At 43.8% G+C, this 18,299-nt stretch overlaps 1 protein-coding gene across 1 annotated transcript in view; it reads left to right on the top strand.

Moving 5' to 3' along the window:
- The window catches only part of il1rapl1a (interleukin 1 receptor accessory protein-like 1a), a 142,693-nt gene that overhangs the window by 10,447 nt on the left and 113,947 nt on the right, over nt 1-18,299 (top strand). Inside the window, exon 2 of the mRNA XM_079276787.1 lies at nt 8,221-8,325. Within this exon, the coding sequence (XP_079132913.1) occupies nt 8,244-8,325 (82 nt within the window). The 5' untranslated portion in view covers nt 8,221-8,243. The remainder of the gene's footprint in view (nt 1-8,220; nt 8,326-18,299) is intronic.

Raw genomic sequence — 18,299 nt, 5'->3', positions numbered from 1 at the left:
AAGGCATGCAGGAGATAGCAATTAAAGCTTGATTTCTACTTTATGTTTGTCACATCAACGTGTATGTCAAAGGTCACGATGCACCGATAGCAACAAGTTGACAGTTGAACATATGCCTGGATTTGTCACTCGCGGTATGTCTTCCTTATCTTTTGTATCCCCCCCCCCCCTCCCTTCTCGTCACCACTTTCCTCTCCATTCCTTCCAGTTCATTCTATTCCCAGCCTGTCCCTAGTCAAGCAGAGAATCGATTTTTAAACAGGCAAGACTCTGGGGACCAAGCGGGGCACTATTATTGGCCTCATTTAGGCTGCATTGCCATCACAATGGCTCCGCTATAGACAATAGGATAGACTCCGTCATGGACACCAAGGCGTAAATGCACATTCCGGGCTGAAAATTCGCTCGGGCCAGCATTTCCTGTCCTCTGGGATCTTTGTTTTAAGAAACCCCTGTCAGTTTTGAGAGGATGGACCGCAGTGCCTCTCCACACTCCACTAATATAGGCACAGCCAGCACATTTCCCCGCCGCAGGCTAGATAGAAGAGGAACCTAACAAATGTATGGGCTTTTTATTTTCGTTCTATATTCTGCGTGCCACCTTTCACTGTTTTTTTTTCCCATCACCGTCGTCGTTTTTCGTGCAGTCTGCAACATAATGGCAGTGGGTTTCTCCTGTAAAGAGCGGCTGCTGATCCCTCATGAGGGGACCGTGCTCCTCTATAGCAGCTGTAATGTCTGTCAGGGAAAGCCAACCACGGTCCTCTCTCTTTTTCTGGGATTAAAGGTGTTTCAGGAAAAGCTCCTGTAATCCCAGCGATTGTTTGTCCCAGACAGCGGCGAATTGACAGGGTCCCCAGAACCACGCGTTTCCCTTCAGGGCCGGAAACATTGACTTGAAGTGAGAAGCTTCCTCTTTACGATTATCTGAGATGGATGTATTTGATCTCACGTTGTCACTTCCTGCAGAAAACAACAGTTACACATTTAAAAAAACAAAACTGTGTTGGCATTACGCTGAACGCTCGGATCCCCTCTAGTAGCAGCTGTCAATATCAGACTGCAATTTGGCAAATGAAGGGCATAATGTTCTCCCCCTGATATAATAAGAATGTATTTAAACCAATCAATAGCCATTTGGTGATGTTTTTATTTACTTCAGTTGACGAGAGGATAGCAAACGTACACCAATGCCCGGCCTCTGTTGCTTGGCTACATGATTACCTTGAATAAGGGCAGCTTGTTTCGTGGTAAAGCCCGATGTTTGTCCTCCCAGAAAAGTGACAGAAATGTACATTGTGTTTGTATTTGCATGTTTTGACTTGTGTTCCACTTCATTCATCCATCTTTCTTGTGACTAAACTAACAAATACAGAAGGCAGGGGGAACCTGAAATGAGAGTTTTATCTGTGGAGCACGTGCATCTTATCCACACCGTCAGACGGGTCCATTACCAACACGATGTCTTGATTTGTACTACACAACACATTGTAAGGCATTTATTATACTTAAACAACACCCTTCTATTGCCCATCTAATACTTTTTACAGTAACTTTGCTTTGACTATGTTTTACAGTAACAAAGCCTTACTGTGAGTGTGCTTTACAATAAATCTGTGTTTTATGGCATTAATTACTATACTGTAAACTTTCATACACATGCACACCAAACAGTCAGCACTATCACAGTTACACATCATACAAATATACCTGTAATCTAGAACACAAAGAGAATATTACCACAGTGTTTCTTAGCAGGGTTTGCCTCTAATTCAAAGGGCTAAAATACTAATATGCTAAGCTTTCTCTTCGACTGGAAGGATAAGAGTAACACTATAAGGACGATGTCTGGAGAGTAATAACAGACTGGAGGAAGTCATCTGAATGCAGGAGATAATAAAAAACAAGATAAAACATATTTTAAAAGGGTTTTATGAAGATATAGGTTTAGATAAGTGTTGCGAAATAATACAACTTTGTGATTCTGTATACATTTTCAAAAATATGATGCATTTTTAAGTAAAAGTTTACGTGCAAAGATGTCATTACTTTATTTAGTTTTGATTTTAAAAGTCGCGATATATTAGCTTGAAAAAAATGGCAATATATTGAATCATAAGCCTTGTATCGTGTACATATGACTGGATGTGAAGGATGTGTGTGTGCTTGACAGTGTATTTCGTCCCATCTGTTTGTCAGTGGTGGTTCCTGTGTGCTCCCAGCAGGGTGTGTACACTAAATGGCCGAGGAGAGTGTCGGCCCCTGCCCTCCATCAAAGGCAGCATTGACTGGGAGCATGCGAGTGTCTCTGCAGCCAGTCATCCTTGGACAGCTGACAATGGGCACGGGGAATGTAGCTGAAAGCAATCAACAACCACTGGAGGAAAATGCTCCACTGCTGGTGGAATGTGTCTGAACTCACTGGCAACAACCCACAGCGGTGCTCTTGACCAATCATGTGCAAATGACTTCTGTTTTTTTTGCCTGGAAGCTCTTTTAATTAATCATGCGCACACAGCGTCGCATTTCATGCGCTCCGAATGTGCTCTGTTACAGTGAGGGTATGTATCTGAGCGTCTGCGACCGGGGCTCGGGGAACGGCGGGGGTTTGGATTGGCTCAGAGTTGTGTGGTAATTAATCTCACTCAGCGAAGAGGTGCATGTTGGGACTGAGGCCGGGCATAGCTCAGCGCACCTTGCTCGTTAACTCTAACCACCTATGGCTGGCCTCTGGAGATTAACGAGGGCTGCCCATGGTCAAAAGCGGTCAAACGCGTTTTAAAGAATGCTCGCTCAGCCTACCACCGAGCTTATTTTTTTTAAATTCTGAGGCAGTGATTCACATTACTGCTGCAAAATTATACCCATGGGACCTGGCTCACACTGTGACACATCTGGCAAACCGCAGAGAAAACACACACACACACGCATACATGCCACATGGCACAGACGAAGGAACAGGTACACAATACAGTAAGCATAGTTGCAGTGTGCTGTGCCATTTACTAGCAATCTCAGCATGAATGTCTTTGACACAGTGACACACATAAACACCTCTGACTCACTCACTCGTGTGTGTGTGTGTGTGTGTGTGTGTGTGTGTGTTTGTATGTGTGTGTGTGTGCTTTCTTCTTTGTCTTTGTTTCTGGCTGCTCTGCATGTTTGATGTTGGCATAGCTAAAACTACAGATGGAGAGAGAATAACGGCAAATGTGAGAAAGTTGCATCTGCACACAAACTTGCTTTCACTTTCACTTTATCCCCTTTAAATTGCTGCGTTTGACTCCAACGCCCAACCGGCTCCATGATATATTATCAGTGATTTTATGTCTCTCACTGTATAGCGTTAAAGGTTACTCTGTGCACTCAGTGGCTGCTCAAGCATATAAATAATGTGGTGTTCCTAGAACGGGGGATGGTGTACATGTACACGTTCTCATCTCATGACAACAGGGTAATGATCAAAATGCAGCTGAAGAGTATTTTTTCCACCTGCCGTGATTTCATTTAGTATTCTGCAGCTATTACGTATGAAATATTGATCAAAAACCACGACTGGTCTTGAAACATGCGAGTGTGAGAAAGTTCAATTCCTTGGATCTATATCTACAGCTGTGTTCACACAGCGGCGCACTCTTTAGTAATCTGCTGTAACCCAGCAGAGACGGATGAAACACAGATCGTCATTGTTTTCTTTTAAAGCAGTCGTCTTAATGAACTTCATACTTTGTTGAATACCATACCTTTACTTGTCCATTCATAGACTATGAAAGTGCAGCTTCACATGCAGTAGAATGTAAAAATAGACGATGGCACTGTGTGTGCAAACCCGAGGAAACGGCGATCAGATGTGTTCTTTTCAGATGCACGTTTTTAACTGTCTGCATTTCTTGGTGCTGTCGGGCCACAGAGCCACGTCTAATAAATGCCAGGAAGATGTACTCTACCTCAGACCGCGCTGCCGTCAAATTGGATTAAACCCCTAAATCACATGATCAATCATCCACAGCTTGCCGTGCCAAGATGGCGGAGGTTTCCTTCTCCGTCTTAAGATGGAACTGCGAGCTATAGCAACAGCAACAGAGCTGGTTTTTTTTAGGTTCTCCTTGTAATGTGTAAATGTGTGTGTCCTGTTCAGATATAGAGAGACAAAAAAAAAAACCCAATATGTGAGTAACGCGCACGGCCACAGACATGCACCGCTTGCACACAGCAGAGGAAGTGGGCCAGCAGCAACTAGCGTGAGGTGATAATTGAATTTGGGGAAAAAGATGGGAGGAGATACAGCTATCCTGGGAGATACAGTCCCATAACAATGGCAAGAGACAGTAAATTCCTCTGCTCCTTTTGTTAGGGCGAGTCAGCAGGCAGTGCAGGGCCATGGCCCTCATTTTCTGGTGAAAAAGCAGCAGGCAAGCAGCATGTGTGCTACTGTCTGTGATGATGTGTGCGTGCTTCATGCATCGCTGAAGCGTGGCTATCGCGCCATGCCTCTGTGTGTGCCTCCTCAAACACACCTGCTCCTGACGCCTCAGAGAAAACAGCTTGGCCGTATCCAACCGTACGAGCAGCGCCAGAATGTCGTACTGCAATCAGAGGATATATATCTGTGCTACTTCTTACTTGTGTGCAGTGATTTTTCTTTTTTAAGAATATGTATTCTCGCCAACCTTTCGTGTGTTTGATTTTGCTTTGAGAGGTTTTGGGGCGATGCGTTCGATGAGCAATGGCAGCCAAGCGTTATTGTGTTTTTTTCTCCCATGATGCCCTGGAAACAATAGAGCTCGTATGTTGTATTCAGATACATTCAGACAAGGCAAGACGAGTTTCAGATGAGTCAGTCACACTGGGAGAATTAGAACAAGAGATCTGTCTTGTACAGTTTAAATGAACTCACTAGATCCTTCCTGTTTGCGAGGCTACCTGCATGGCCTTGTGGGGGAAACGAACCTTCGATGTGACTAGTATGTTATTTAAACGCAGCGTTTGCTCCCTTTGAGCACGACGAAGTGATAGAAGAACCTTCAAGTGGTGCAAGGTTTTAAAAAAAACACCAAAAAAAAACAGCTTCACTCTCCACTTAGTCACTGCAGTTTTTAATGGCTAAATCCTTTCCTGGAATTCTGCTGCTTTACGGTGTCTACAGACTGATGTTTAATGTGTACTTTCTCTCACTTCATCAACGAGCAGTCTGCGCTACAGAACCTGTTCTGGGTTTGTGGAAGTCATTTTTTTTTTTGCTTCAACTTATTTGTGGTGAGAATGGAGGGGGAGTGGAGAAGGGGAGTCGAAGGGAGACAAAGTGCGTTTGCCTGTTTTTGGGAGGTCGCGCGAGGCGCACAATGCCCCTCTGTGTGTGAGGATGGCAGGCCGGTGATGTCATGGCTGGCAGGACCAACAGCCCACTGAGCTTGTGAAGGCGTGACATGATTGGGACACAGAAGAGTGTCGCTAGCATTGTTCTATTGAATCAGGCTGTGACGGGGGGGGGGCAGCAGCTCCCCATCCTGCAGCGAATAAACTCAACCTGTCAATCATTCAGTTGGGTTTAGTAAATCAACTTGTATCAGCAGCTTGGAATAAAGTCAGTTTGGTATGATTGGACAGCTTACAGTCCAGAGACAGGAAATACACAATATACACAGAGACATGCAACAAAGGTCACTGGTCTGAATCAAAGTTTGGATGTTGCGGTTGTACAGCATGGTGCTCGTCTTAACTGGACCATACCATAAGGAAAAAACTAAAATTGGTTAATTGTTTCAACTTTTTTTAAGTAGAATAATACTTTAACACTTAAGTGACAGGCTATGATTAACAATTTTGACATGCGGGCAATGAGTCAACATATCTTGAATATCTTTTCAGCGAGAGAAAGACAGCGGTAATGCACCAATAAGCTGGATGCCAACCGCCGTGAAAACCATGAAGAAGAAGGGAAAGACTGCCGGCTGGCTGATAATAAAGCATGCGGTCAACAAGTACATTCAGAGGGCTGTACTAGGGTTAAGGAGTTTCACAAAGAGCAGGGGGTAACACTGTGCACTCGTGTTTTTCAGTACGCAGCAATGGACAACTAAATATCATGCAGACCCAATGGTGATCTCATCTGTTTCTCCTTTTCTCTCTCTTCTGCTTGCGCGTGTGTGATTATGGTCTCCATAAAATAGTTTCTTGACTTTTCAATTCTTTACTCTTATCATCGTGTTTTTTATAGCCGCAAGTCCCTCCATTGTCCTTGTCATGTTACATTTCCGGGACGGTATTGCAGAAATGGTCAGTGGCCAATCAGATTTAGATCTCTTATCTGAATTGAATTGAAATCTGACCGGCCCTCTTCAGGACTTGGGCCTTTGAGAGTGTTTGTGGTTGGTGATTTGTGTGTGCACTTAGCCATAAACTGACCGCGGGGTTACCGCTGCTGCTACAAACACACAATTAGAACGGACCAGCTTATCGGCAAGTGTTCTTAAAGGCCTTTTAGCCAAACAAAGAGCCGCCAATCCTTCAGCTGTGGCATTTGCCAGAATGTTATTGGCAGAGCGGTGTTTATCGACTGAGCGTTGTTTCCGAGTAGAATGTGACGGAGGAGGAGAGAAAGGCTTCTTTTCAGAGCGGGCCTTGCGAGTGTCGTGTAAACACACACTGAGAGAGGCTCCTTTCATTAGCTATGCTAATCCGGAGTGCACGTGACCTGCCGCAGACTCCAGGGTCCCTCCTGGCTCTGGCTCTCTGTGCCGTTAGTTTCTGTCTCCAAAGGCCATGGCCCTCGTCATGTCCTTTCTGGTTCAACGGTTTCATTTGCTGTCTGTTGTGTTCTCCTTTTCCTATAGTGACAGAAACACCGATCTGGCTTTTGGTGAATCTGCTCTTCTCCTCCAATCACTTTATTCTGTTTGGCTGTCTGGTGCCTCTGACACATACGACTACCCAGACTGGCAGCTGTAGTAGATTGGGGCCTCTGTTAACGCCACCACTGTCACCTTTTGCTTCTCTGCTGCCGTCTATGTTTGAAATGAAACAAGGCAATGGGTCCCTACCCAACCTTCAGGAATAGTTCTGCATTTTGAATGATATGCTTATTTGCCTTCTTGCCAAAAGGCAGTTGAGAAGATAACACGCGTATTAGCATCGTGAATATGAACCTATTGACTGCAACTAGCTAACTTAGCTGCAGCACAAAGACTGGAAACGGGGAAACGGCTCGCCTGGCTCTGTCAAAATGTAACCAAGAAATAGTTGTGTTAATTATTGAGCTTTACTAATGTTGGTAGGCAGATTTTTCTACGTTAGTGCACAGCAAGGCTAGCTGTTTCCATCGTTTTCTGTCTTAATGCTAAGCTAAGCTAAACAGCTGCTTACTGCAGCGTCAACAAAGCGACGTGAGAGTGGTATTGATCTTGTACCAATCATATTTCCCAAAATGTTGAACTGTTCCTTGTCTAACATTATAGACTTTCAGTAATTTCACTTGCTAACGTCTTCATGTGTGTTTTGTTTCGTCTGTAAGGCTTTTATTGCAGTTGATTTTGAAGGGTATTGCCATCGGCTAGCTCTCTAGGCTAATAAAATGTTACTTTGATGAGTGTATTCTTTTTTTTAAATTCACATCAGATTTATACAGCAGCAACGGCTCTATTTCACGAGCCGGCTATTAGAAGGTAATTACTACATGTTAGATTATGTAATTTACTGAGAGGAGATGAGGAGTGGAGAAGGAGTCACCTCCATCAATTAATATGATGTATGAGTCGATAAGGGATATGGGTGGGATATGTGCCGCATCTCCACGAGTCACAAGGTGATAATTTGAAATTCCCTTCAAGGTCTCCCCTGTTTTTAATGAAGCTGGCTACTCAAAGTGGTGTTTCTAACACATGTAATTATTTATTTATTGATTCGTCAGCATGTTAGGGAATGGTTTCTCTTGAAATATATCCACGCCATAACACGTCTCAATTGCGATCATGAGAGGAAATCATTGCAATCATTGCATTACCCTAGGGTATTGTGCAAAGTGTTATGTTGATGTGAGCGTCCAAGTGTGTTTGCCTATATTGTTTGGGCAGAACATCGCTCCACACTTACACTTACTCTTGTCTAGAAGGCAACAAGGAGGTGCTTGATCTCCTGTACAAGCGGTGACTGACCACTCTCTTTCTCTTTTTCTCCCTCTCCTGCCATCCCTCCTTCGCCCTGCCCATGTCTCCTCTCCTTCAGGCTGTGAGGACAGGGGCGGGAAGATGAGACCTCCCAGCCCTCTGCTGATCCTGCTGTACTTCACGCTGTCCAAGAGTGTAAAGTTCGTCTCTAAGAGAGGCTCAGGTATTTAACCCACCTCCTTTCTTGTACGTCTGAAGCCTGCGCATGCACCCTCTGTATGTTAATATGTTTCAATGGCTGATTTTTTTTTTTATGTACGTGTGTGAGTGTGTTCCAGTGTTGTGTCTGCATTGGTAGCCGCCAACCAGCAATGGCTGGCGCCGCCATTGATTTAATTCGGAGGCGTCTGGAAAATTTCACAGACATAAGTGAATCATTTTTTTTGTACGGCTTTTTATGAACTTCTGTCGACACTAAATTCAAAGTCTAGACCTTAAATCACAATGACTGTCACTGTTGGATTGTGTTTAGCTGGTGAAAAAAACTTTAATTTGTTTATTGCTGTCGTGCCGCACGGCACACTAAACAGCGTAATTCTACCATAAAATACTGACGTCTCGCTGCCGTGTGTCTGTGTTGCATGCTTTAAAAAGATGAACAATTGAGATGAGCAATTGCAAAGTACGACGGCCTTCCCATTTCTGTGTGAGAACGACTCGCACAAGAAAACGGGAGCACTGTTGAGCAATTTAGATATAAGTGCGACTTTGCCTGCGTGTCAGTTGAAGAGCATTTGAATTAATGAAACGATATTAACTGTACTTCTTAGAATTAGCTCGGCCTACCACAATCTAGAAAGATTGACAGCGACCAAATGATCCAATTGCTCAGTGACTAGGTCACCAAGGGTTACTGCGAAACTCATTTTGGCTCTAAATGCCAGCAAATTGAGCATCAATTGTGAACAAATGCAAAGGTCAAATGAGAAAATGGGGAGCAAAAAAGATTGAACGTAGAAGCTTTTCATGACAGGAATACAAATAGGGATTCAGGTAGTCCATTACAACACTGTGAAGACAAGCTACCATTACAGAGAGAAAGTAGGCCTTGTGCGTAACAGTGTATAATGCACTTCTCTGGCACTCGGCATTCACACAATAGTTTAATACGATAGTAACAAATGTCATTCTGCAGGTAAAATCATGTAAGACAATACTAAAACCAATTGGTTGCATTCAGGAAAGTGCATGTGTGTGTGTGTGTGTGTGTGTGTGTGTGTGTGTGTGTGTGTGTGTGTGTGTGTGTGTGTGTGTGTGTGTGTGTGTGTGTGTGTGTGTGTGTTTGTACCGCAGACATGACTGGGCATGTTCGAAGATTTAAGGACTGACCTTTAGATTAAGGTTTTATATTGAAGGAAGCACACCCACGAGACAGACACAGGTACAAAGAGCAGAAGGGCAACTTATCAATAAATAATATGCTTCAACCCGCAAAGGAGATGCTCAGTGACACAGAATACAGACACGCTTGCCCATATACTGTGCCGGATTTGCCGTGGCTGGTTGGCTGTAGCTGTACTGTGGCCAAAGCACTGTGCCAGGATTGTACATCCTTTCGCTCGAGGAAGACTTACTGACGGGGAAAAAAGCTCTCCAAACGAAGTTAGCTTGGTCACTCACAAAAGGTACAATAAATTCATAAAAAATGTCTCGTAACTGTCTGCAGACCATTCTTCTTTTGTGGAGCAGTATATAGTCTGGCAGGGGAGATTAAATAGAACCGGATCGTGCAACATCGCTAACAAGCTACGATAGCCTCCTCCATTTCGGACTGTTCCTCTCTCTGTTGCCTCAAAGATCAGCGCAGTCAAGATGGCTTGCTATTGGTCGACGTGACAAAAGTTCACCTAAGTTTAATTATTAACCTCCAGCTGCCAATAAAAGTCTGAATATGCAGACCCGAACGCTTGTATGTAAATCTATGTTCAAAAAATGTACCAAGTGTCTGAACATTTAAAGTTGTAAGTTATTCTTTAAAGGACTATACAGAGACACCTGGTCACCGTAGCTAATTGTTCAAGACAGTAATCACACCTGTGATTATCTAAATTAGAAGGTAAGACACAAGGCTAAGCTCATGTCAGTTAAATCAGCCTATTAGTCTGATCAGACCCTTGAGACTGCTTAAAAAGATCAATGAAATATAATTGATTCAGCAATTTTGTCTTGAGAAAATCTTTGGCACTTTTATTATCCCACTAAGCCACAGTATATAATGGCTGCGCGAGTTTAACTTTAACAACAAGCTTTACTCTCTTACAGAACACAATGACAAAATAAGGGAATTTAACTTGATATCTGTTCAACTATTGATCGGCCCTTAATAAGTAATTGACTGCTTACGTGCACGCGTGAGTACCTGTGTGGTTGTGCGCTTTGGTCCGTGGGGGACAGGACAGCCCATCAGATCCCTCAAGTGGGTCCTCTGGGACCTTCGGTCAAACATTGATAGCAGTAAAGTCAATACTACAAAGGTGAAACTGTGTCACGGGGCAGTTTGGCTATTTAATGACACTTTGAAAGGCTTCTCTGTCTGCCTGAAAGATTATAAATGGAGCCATGTGGAAAAATCAGGCATGCTCACATTCAATTTGTAATCTGGGACATGGACACACACACACACACACACACACACCTACACACACACACACACACACACACACACACACACACACACACACACACACACACACACACTTTACACACTGCATTGTTTCTTTTGAATCTTTGTTTGGTAACCCCAGGAGCCCCAAGCAGTTTTGGGGCATTTTTTTGCATCCGCCACATTATAATAAATGTCTTTTGACATTTGTAATCTGTTCCTTTTTAAATGCACAAGAAAATAACCACAGCATTTTGTCAGTGCTGACATCGCAAGTGTTGTGATTTCAGTATCTTATTTTGTACTTTATTAAATTGTGTTGCCTTAAGACGTATCAAAGAAATTTTTCTGCCTTACTCTATCGCTCTCCCCGTCTCAGACAAATTGAACGGGATGACGGTTTGGGTGTCTGCGTTAAAGATGAAATGTGGTAGTAAAGGAGATTAATTGGCTGATAAAGTCCCTGGCGGGTGATTGTTTTCTGGTTCAAAGGTTTGGGATATTTGTCTTCATGTGCTGGCGATGAAAGAGATGGAGCAGCTGGACTCTCATGGCTGCTCTTAAATTACCTCGCAGTGACCACCTTTGGCTTCTTACTTGCACCTCGGTCAAATTCATTCACAGGTAGTTATTGTTATTGTTGAGTCCAAACCGAACATTTTTTCAGCACAACTCTGAAAGGAAAAGAAAGTTAGAGACAAAGAAAAATACTTTTATTTGGATTACTGTTCTGTGTTCAGTGTTTGTTGGACATTTGGTATCAGATGGGAATACTCTTATTGTTTCTGTAGGATTGCAGGAAGAGTAGGGAATTTGGTTCCACAACCTTGAATAGCTATGGGGGAGGATCAGCTATGAGGCCTTGATTAGCCCTCAAGAGACAGTGGATAAAGCAGATGTTCAATTGATTCCCCCCCCCCCCCGACCCCCCACAATGTCCGGAAGGGATTCCCAGATTTTATAGCACTCCAAAATCCTACAATTATTCAATGTGGGGGGGCTGCTTGTGTCCGTATTACTTGGACTAATGAGTTTCCCAAAGGTGTGGAGGCTGCATGTGTCTCTGATTCCGTCATTCTTTGCTCCACGCTTTGCACTGCTCATGGTTTTAATGAACACTCGGGCTCTGCAGAATCGGATATCAATTGGGATAGATTGCTGTTTTTTGGTTTGTTATATTTGTGACGTGAGTGCACACACACACACACACGTCTGTGGATGTTTGAGCTGTTAATACACAGGTCGTATTTGACCCACATCTTGGAGTGTGTATGCTCTGCTGCTGCAAATGAGGGTTTTTACCCCAGGCATTCTGCTCAGCATGTCTCCTCACCTCGATGTGATTGTGCAGTGGGCTGACCAAGGCCGTGCTGACACTGCGTAAGATTCACTCGCAGGGACTGCAGCTGTCAGGTTCCATCCGTCGTACTCCAATCGTCTCCTTCTCGGTCCGACCCGGACCCGACACCAGTCAGACCTGAGCGAGCCTCTTTGCTGGAGATTAGCCCATAAAGACCCAGACTTTAATCAGACAGGACAGTGAGTCTTTAACTGGGATCTCTGTCTGCTCGCAAATCCAATTACCAGTTTGTAGCAGGCTGAGAGCCACTTTGAAGAATGTTAAATGTGGGTAAGAACAATGCACAAAACCTGGTGGTCTGCACAGAGCAATGCCATGCATTGTCCAACATGGTTAAGAGAAAGAAAATGGAGGGATCAGGAAGAAAAGGTACAGAAAGAAGGTTTTTAAAAGGTCTTCTTAAAGGACAAAGGGATTAGCTCAAGGCAAAATGGTTCTATGAATCACTCTTTTATCAAGTCAAACTCTCTGCTCATTTGACAGTGGCTTTTCTTCCCTCGTTCAGATTTCAGAGTCAGACGAATGGTTTCCATTTTTGTGGTTGCTGTAACACAAAGTGAAGTCATATTTTCTGGCCTGCGGTAACTTCACACAGGCATCTCTAATTTTAAGCGAGGTCGTCAATTGATTGAAAAACAAATAATGGATTATTTAAAAAAGTTCAACATGTTGTGAAGGTACACGGGATAAAAAAAAAAAAAGACATGCACAATGAGGGAAAATGAACTCTGACACAACACGCTGGGAAACGAGACGATGGGGTATCCCTACCAATTGATGTGACATCGCCGGTGTGTTTTGACATTTAGATGTTCTCACCAGCGAAGGAATATAACTTTCACAGCAAGACCACCTCATCACCCGCTATCTATCCCAAATCAATATAAATAAAGATACAAAATGATACTAAAAGATACTAAACTTTCCTCCGACTCACTGCACATAGGGATGACATGAGAAGATTACAATGATATAGCTTTTTGAGACACATATCGTACGTATAAATGTCTCCTGATTCCCATTGTGTGACCTCTGTTGTTTGTCTGTCATTGCGCACGATTTCATTGTCAACGTACTACGTGACCAAGAAAGCCAACTGCCACTTGTTGTAATTTTAGGCTGAAAGAAAGGAGCGTTCTACGTCCGTTTGGATCAGCAAATGTCAGAATCAGTCACACCCAGCTCACCAACTAAATCCAAGTACACCGAGGAGTGATTTTGAACGGAGGTATTCCATCCACATTTCTGACACCTCACCTCTGAATGGTTTAAGATTTGAGCAGCGATGCAGTAGTGTGTTTTACATACCCTTGGTTAAATCCGTGGGGATATGGCGAGCAAAGGAAATTCCAATGGCTCACCACGCACAGAGGGTGAGCACTGTGCTGGGACTACCTGCCCATCAATCAGTTTCACCTTGGTCAAAGGTTTGAGTGTGGTGTTTCACAATGAGAATGGTCCACAGACGCCCAGTGTGTGTTGCCTTTTGCCCCAGGCTCACTGCCAGGAGGTAAACGGACAATGGCCTTGATTATGAATTGCTCACAGCTGCGACTCTGCGCCATCACAGCCTCGGCTGTCCTATACAGAGACAAGGGAAAATAAAACGCCACATGAACACTTTGTCCATTTGTGCACTCCAAATGTCATGAGAGAATACACATCACTAAACACATCCAAGGCCTGCTGACCAGTCTGTTAGCTGGCATAATGGCTCTTAAACACAGCCTGCAGGGATGAGTGAACATGCTGCAGTGGAAAACAACACACTGCACTGGACTCAAAGACAAGAATGGGAGCTACGCCATGTCTTGCACTTAACCCAGTAGAAGCACTGCCTTACAGTAAATATGTAGAGTGCTTGAATTGATTCAGCTGCCTGGGATTATTGACTCCACTTTAAAGGTACAATGTCAGAGAAAGGACAGCCTCTCGGCAGGAAATACCCAACATTGGACACTGAATTCGATTGTCATGTTTGTTCAAGGACATACAAGGACTCATCCTGGACACAACTATATGCCGAAATGAAATCTAATTGAATGCTTTTCAAGGTCTGTTTCTGCGCTGTTGAGAAAGTTGCAATAACACCTGCCCGTTTTCTTTCATGGTCAATTGAACAAATAAATCTTAAACCCACTCGCAACATATGCAAATGAGCCTCTAATTCATATGCTAAAAACTATAAATTCAGCCTTTATAAGAGTGTAATTGTAAAAACAGATAAGACTCCAGGAGTGGTACCAGCTGTGACTGCGGGCCTAATGTAGCGTAGTAGTGTCCCAAAAGCCACTGCAGTCAGCTCGCTGTCTACATACTGTGATATGACAGGGCATCGCTATGATCCCAGCAGATATGTCAGGAATGTGTCTGCGTGAGATTGTATTCGTCTGAAAGTTTCTCCGTGCGTGACTCGTGCTATCCCAACCTTGGCCTCTTGCTGTTTCTCTGAGCGGGGATAAAAACTGATACAGCCACTATTCTAGATGACTCTGCAAAGTCCCGCTCCAAATCCCTGATAAGAGCCCGTCATGGATAACTGTAAATCTGACATGGCCCCAAGGCAGTGTGGGGGATGAAGTCCATTGAGCTGACGCCTGAATAACCCTGCGATAAGTGCGGCGACAGGAACACAAAATCCAGTCAGTTCATTTATTTGTCAAGGCGCTCTCCTTTCGTTGCACAAATCATACTGGTGCAATTTCTCTGACACTTAAAAAACTGAAATGTGCCTGTCTATACGTTTTCTCTGCCAAGCAGATGGGCTAAAGGACCCACACAAATAAGATGCAGCGAGACCTTGTCTATGCCTGTCATGCCTGTCTCAACCCCCCCCCCCCCCCCCCCCCAGGCATTCTAGATGCTTGTGCAGGAAAAGAGTCTGACAGTATATTGACAGATAAACTATCCACATTCATATGACTGCAGCCGGTCTCGAGTTAAAACGATCGATCGCCTCGAACCTTCAACTTGACACGTCTGAAATGATGCACCACATTCAAGAGTAGTTTCTGCCTCTGCCTTTTCTCTCCTTTTTCATCATCATGCATGCATTTGATGCTCATTAACAATGCTGGGAATGTCCTTGTGCCTGTTTGTTTTTTTTGTTTGTTTTTTATGTGAGCAACGACGCAGGAATATCTAACAAAGGACGCATTGATAAGTGGAGAACATGGCCAGCTGTATCAGCCCACAATACATCAATATACAAACAAGCTATCCTTATATATGCTATCCTGCTGTTTTTGCCCCTTCGGAAATGCGCACATTCACTTTTCATAAGCAGACATGCATGTAACAAGCACATAAGGGATAAACTAAACACAGGATGTGTTGCATACACCGGACAATTTAGTTCATTCTCTCCCGCTGGCTCATAACGCACACAAATGCGCTACGGAGCATCTCGTGGCCTGGTCAATACCTCTCTCTCTAAATGATGAGGAATGGCCCGCGCTGCAGTAGCACTGTGCCGGGAGATTGATCACATGCAGACTACTGGAGATTAAATGGCTTTCTTGTGGAGAGCCAGACTGCCCCTGGATGGTGCATTGTGTATAGATGGGAAGCCTGTTCTCTTTGCTCGGCTCACAACAGCTGCACAGCCTGAGGATAGACCAGCTCGTGCAGGCAATCAAGCTGCAATGCTTTGGTTTTTATAGGAAGGTGGAGGCTTGCATTTTACTGCGTCATTCCTTCGCTCACCAAAGTAAAGAGCAAGGAAGTTGTCGATTGTATCTATCGACGGCTGGAATTATTGTATTATTGGTTTGTGCATCTGTTGAAAAGGCAGCAGTAACTGGTAGTGTGAAGGCAAGAGTACAAAACGATACGGAGGATGTCTTGATGTTTTCAGGGATGCACGCTAAGAGCACCAAGTAGAAGGTTACACTTGAGAAAACCACGTGAGGTCTTCAAATCCCCCTCTTTCCATTTAAAGACCATCATAGCCATCATAGGATGTGACTCCCTCTGGCTGATGTATGCTGAGGAGTATTACAATCACGTGTGATGGGTGTGATGGGTGTGGTGTGTGTGTGTGGAGGAAGGGAGGCAGGCCATATACACCAAAGTGAACAGATGATTTGGAAGAGGAGTGGTTTGATGTGAGGTGTGCTGGTCTCCGCTGATAATGAAGCAATTATGCTGGGGAATCATTCATGTTTGTGGCACAAGTAAAATATATTGTAAAATTCAGCACAGCATATGCACACTGTGTGTGTGTGGGTGTGTGTGTGTGTGTGTGTTTAATTGAGTGGGTTTATATATATACCACAGAAATAGATTGCCAGTTAATTAAATGTTTTTAAATTAGGAGAAGTGCCACGAGATGCTTTTATAGATATCAAGGCAATTTAGTCCACATTAAATGGCTGTGATTTAGTGGAGGAGTGTGTGCTCTGTGTCTGAGTGTCTTGTGATATCTCATTTCTCTTGAGTGTTGTATGTCGCTCATTGATCAGTATGGATATGCAATTCCTGTGCTGATCTTTTTTTTTTAGATAATTCAGAGTATTTACTTGAGTTAAAGTAGAAATACTATCGTATGAAAGCGCATCCTGGACGTATTATCAGCAGAATCTATACTTAAAGGGCCAGTGTGTAGGGTTTGGCAGCATCTACTGTAGCGCTGAGGTTGCAGATTGTAAACAACTGAAACTTCTCCCGTGTGGCAAGAGTGTAGGACAACATGTGGTGGCCAACACAAAAAAAGTGAATGGCCCTATCTAGAGCCAGTGTCAAGTTTGTCCGTTCTGGGCTTCTGTAGAAACTTGGAGGAACCTAGCGGAGTCTGTCAAGAGGACCCGCTCCATTGGTAGATATAAATGGCTTATTCTAAGGTAACAAAAATAACATTCTTATTTTCAGTTGATTGTACAACAAAGAAAACATACTTATTACTATTACATTCCATTTCTGCCGATAGAGCCGACTAAATGTTGTGCACAACACCTTTAAAATATAAAGTAAAAGTAGCCATCATGCAGTATCCCCCCCTACAAAAATGCAGTGGAGTAGAAGTCTAAATTTAGCTTAAAGTTCCTCTGGATTCTACCGCACTTGAGAGGGAATGCTTTAAGTCATATGCCATCACAACATTGAGTATGTGTACTTCTTGACATAACTGAGGTATTGGTTGTCGGCACTTGGCACATGGAGGTGTGTTTGATTGTTTGTTTGACAGTGATGACATCAGATGCCTTTTGGAAAACCCAGAGGTTACACCGCAGGCAGGGAAACTACAAAGCATTCTAGAATCCCCTCCAGCCCATTTAAACTACAATTACCCACAGTCCTCTGCCATCTTCTTCTGTCAAAGTGGTGTGCACTCAGTCGCTGTTGTCAGCACAGAGCCACAAGCGTTACACACAGGAACAAACACTCACACACGCATCCCCAGTGTGTGTGTGAGTGTGTGTGTGTGTGTGTGTGTGTGTGTGTGTCTGTGTCTGAGTGTGTGTGTGTCTATCTACCATCTCTCATTAGGCAAAAAAACATAGAAAAAAAGTGAGCTCCATGCTGCGAATGTGGGGGTGTAATCTGAGTACATCTCCAAATGCTAATGAGAGGAGCCTGCTCCAACAGACGGCTTTGTCTTTCTGTGTATTCATCGGAGCATGTTTGTGCGTGTATGTGTGTTAGCTCTTTCTTTATTTTATTTTATTTTTTGCAAAAGGTAGGGCAAAATCCAAGCACAGTTATTTTTACATATCATTAGTAGCCCAGTGCAGCCCCATCACCCTGACAACTACATCCTTTTCTCTCCCTCCTGCTTATCACCATAACAACTAATCTACCGTAAATAGTGCCGTCTCCCTGTCTGCCTCCGTCTCTTTCTTTCTCGCTTTCTCTCCATCACTCTTTATTCCGTTCCATCTTTTCTGCATTTCCTCGGCCTCCTTTCCACTCCCGTCGTTGCCACAGCACCTCCCTCGTCCTTCGCCGCCGCCGTGCCTCCACTCGTGTCTGGTTTGTTTCTGCTCCGGGTTCATTTCTCTGTGCCATTGCAGATGTGGGTGGTTCTGGCGACTGCACAATAACCGTTCTCCTGTTTCACGTTGGCAAGTGCCTGAGATCGGATGGCGATCAATAAAAACAGGCTGCTGTAAGAAGTTATTCAGCAAACTCCCCGATCCGTGATGGATTTTGTACTTTTTTCAAGTCAAAAGAGCAG

This window comes from Melanostigma gelatinosum, assembly GCF_949748355.1.
Source record: "Melanostigma gelatinosum genome assembly, chromosome: 10".
In the NCBI taxonomy this organism is placed as follows: domain Eukaryota; kingdom Metazoa; phylum Chordata; class Actinopteri; order Perciformes; family Zoarcidae; genus Melanostigma; species Melanostigma gelatinosum.
The sequence above is the reverse complement of the archived record's forward strand: the minus strand, read 5'-3'. Positions and strand labels throughout refer to the sequence as shown.